Here is a 1,433-nt window from a genome sequence, read left to right as displayed (position 1 = left end):
GGAATGCCAACAGCCTGGATGACATAGATTGCTATTTGGCAGAAGAAGACGAAAAAGAAGACGAAGAAGCTGAAGGAGCTGTCAGACCTGCAGGAGAGACACAGCAGGAGTGAAACTCATGGTCCCTGCAGACTCCCTGCTCTGAGAGCACAGGAACAATTCCAGTGAACTCCTTTCTCCACGGAAAAGCTGCTGAGGGGAGGTGATTTGGGCAGCCACATAACTTGTGTGTCCACTGCAAACCCAGTGTTCTGCCCAGTGCAAGATGGGGTAAAGGCAGCTCCCTTAATATACACAGTGTGCTCAGCATCAATGTACCAGTGTCTCAGAAATGAATAAAATTAATAAATTAACTAATCTTAAATACTCTGCCAATGGCTAGACTTGGATTTCAAGCTGGAAAAGGATCAGCATAATTAAGTTCTATTAGACAGATCTAACATGTTTAGGAACACAGTGGGTTTGATTTATCTAATGATGCAAAGAGCTGGAAAAATCCTGCAGGCAATATACCAGAGGAACAGACAAACCCAAAGCTCCTCCCATTAAAAGATATATCCCTGTTACAGGATAAAAAAGCCAAAACCAGTACTTGCCTGAAAGCCTTGTAAATTGGTCGGTACCAACAGAGAAAGGCACAAGGAGTGAATAAAATTAACCACAGGATGGAGAGACCAAAGTCTACTCCTCTATCGTTACTCAACGTGAACCATGCCAGGCAGGCCAGCAGGTTTAGGAGCAGAGTAATGGAATGCACTGTTTGGGGTGAGAGAGAGAAAAAAAACCATCAATAACCTCCTGGAAAACTCTGAAGCATCCCTAATCCCACAATGAACAAACAGCATGCTGCAGAAATGAAGGAGACTTTGGGTCATATCTCATTGCCTTGGAAGGAAAACAGACCTTAAGCTAAGAAGCTCATCTGATGCTGCTGCTTACAGCCCAAAACTCAAATAGTTGTTCAAGTCTCCACTAAACAATTCAAACTGTGTTACAAAGGAGCTATTTCCAAAGCATAAACTTGGGAGTTCTTCACATTTGCCTTCAGAAAGGAGAGGGAAACATTATTTCACCCAAGGGTGCTCTGTGTGCCAAAGCTCAGCCTGTGATACAGAAACTTCCCAGAAAGAATTCTCGTTGCAGCACAAGCCATTACTTACACATCCACAAATAATAGAGCATCTTGCATATCCTCTGGTAGTCAGCTGGAATGTCTGCAGAGAAGTCCTGATAAAAACAGGGCTTGATGGGACACCTCTTGGGAAGGGGAGGCCAGTTGTTCTGCCTCGCTGTGGGAGGGAGAAAGGAGCAGCTCTTCACTTGCTCTACTCATTGAAACACTATTTCACACACCAGAATTAGCAAGTAGCCATCCAGATATTGTTTCATCCAGACATCAGAACCTTGGGAAAGCCCAAGGGGTTGGTCAGGGC

The 1,433-nt window shown here is 44.4% G+C and overlaps 1 protein-coding gene across 1 annotated transcript in view; it reads right to left on the bottom strand.

The window, feature by feature from the left end:
• Window positions 1-1,433, bottom strand: part of SCAMP2 (secretory carrier membrane protein 2) — a gene marked incomplete at its 5' end in the record, with an annotated part of 7,055 nt that overhangs the window by 3,345 nt on the left and 2,277 nt on the right. The window contains 3 exons of the mRNA XM_009073259.1: window positions 1-87; window positions 597-756; window positions 1,161-1,289. The exon at window positions 1-87 is cut by the window's left edge and continues 33 nt beyond it. Coding sequence (XP_009071507.1) covers window positions 1-87; window positions 597-756; window positions 1,161-1,289 — 376 coding nt within the window. The remainder of the gene's footprint in view (window positions 88-596; window positions 757-1,160; window positions 1,290-1,433) is intronic.

The sequence above is a fragment of the Acanthisitta chloris genome, unplaced genomic scaffold (genome assembly GCF_000695815.1).
Source record: "Acanthisitta chloris isolate BGI_N310 unplaced genomic scaffold, ASM69581v1 scaffold32334, whole genome shotgun sequence".
NCBI lineage: Eukaryota > Metazoa > Chordata > Aves > Passeriformes > Acanthisittidae > Acanthisitta > Acanthisitta chloris.
Note: the sequence above shows the minus strand (reverse complement) of the source record. Positions and strands in the feature narration are given on the sequence as shown.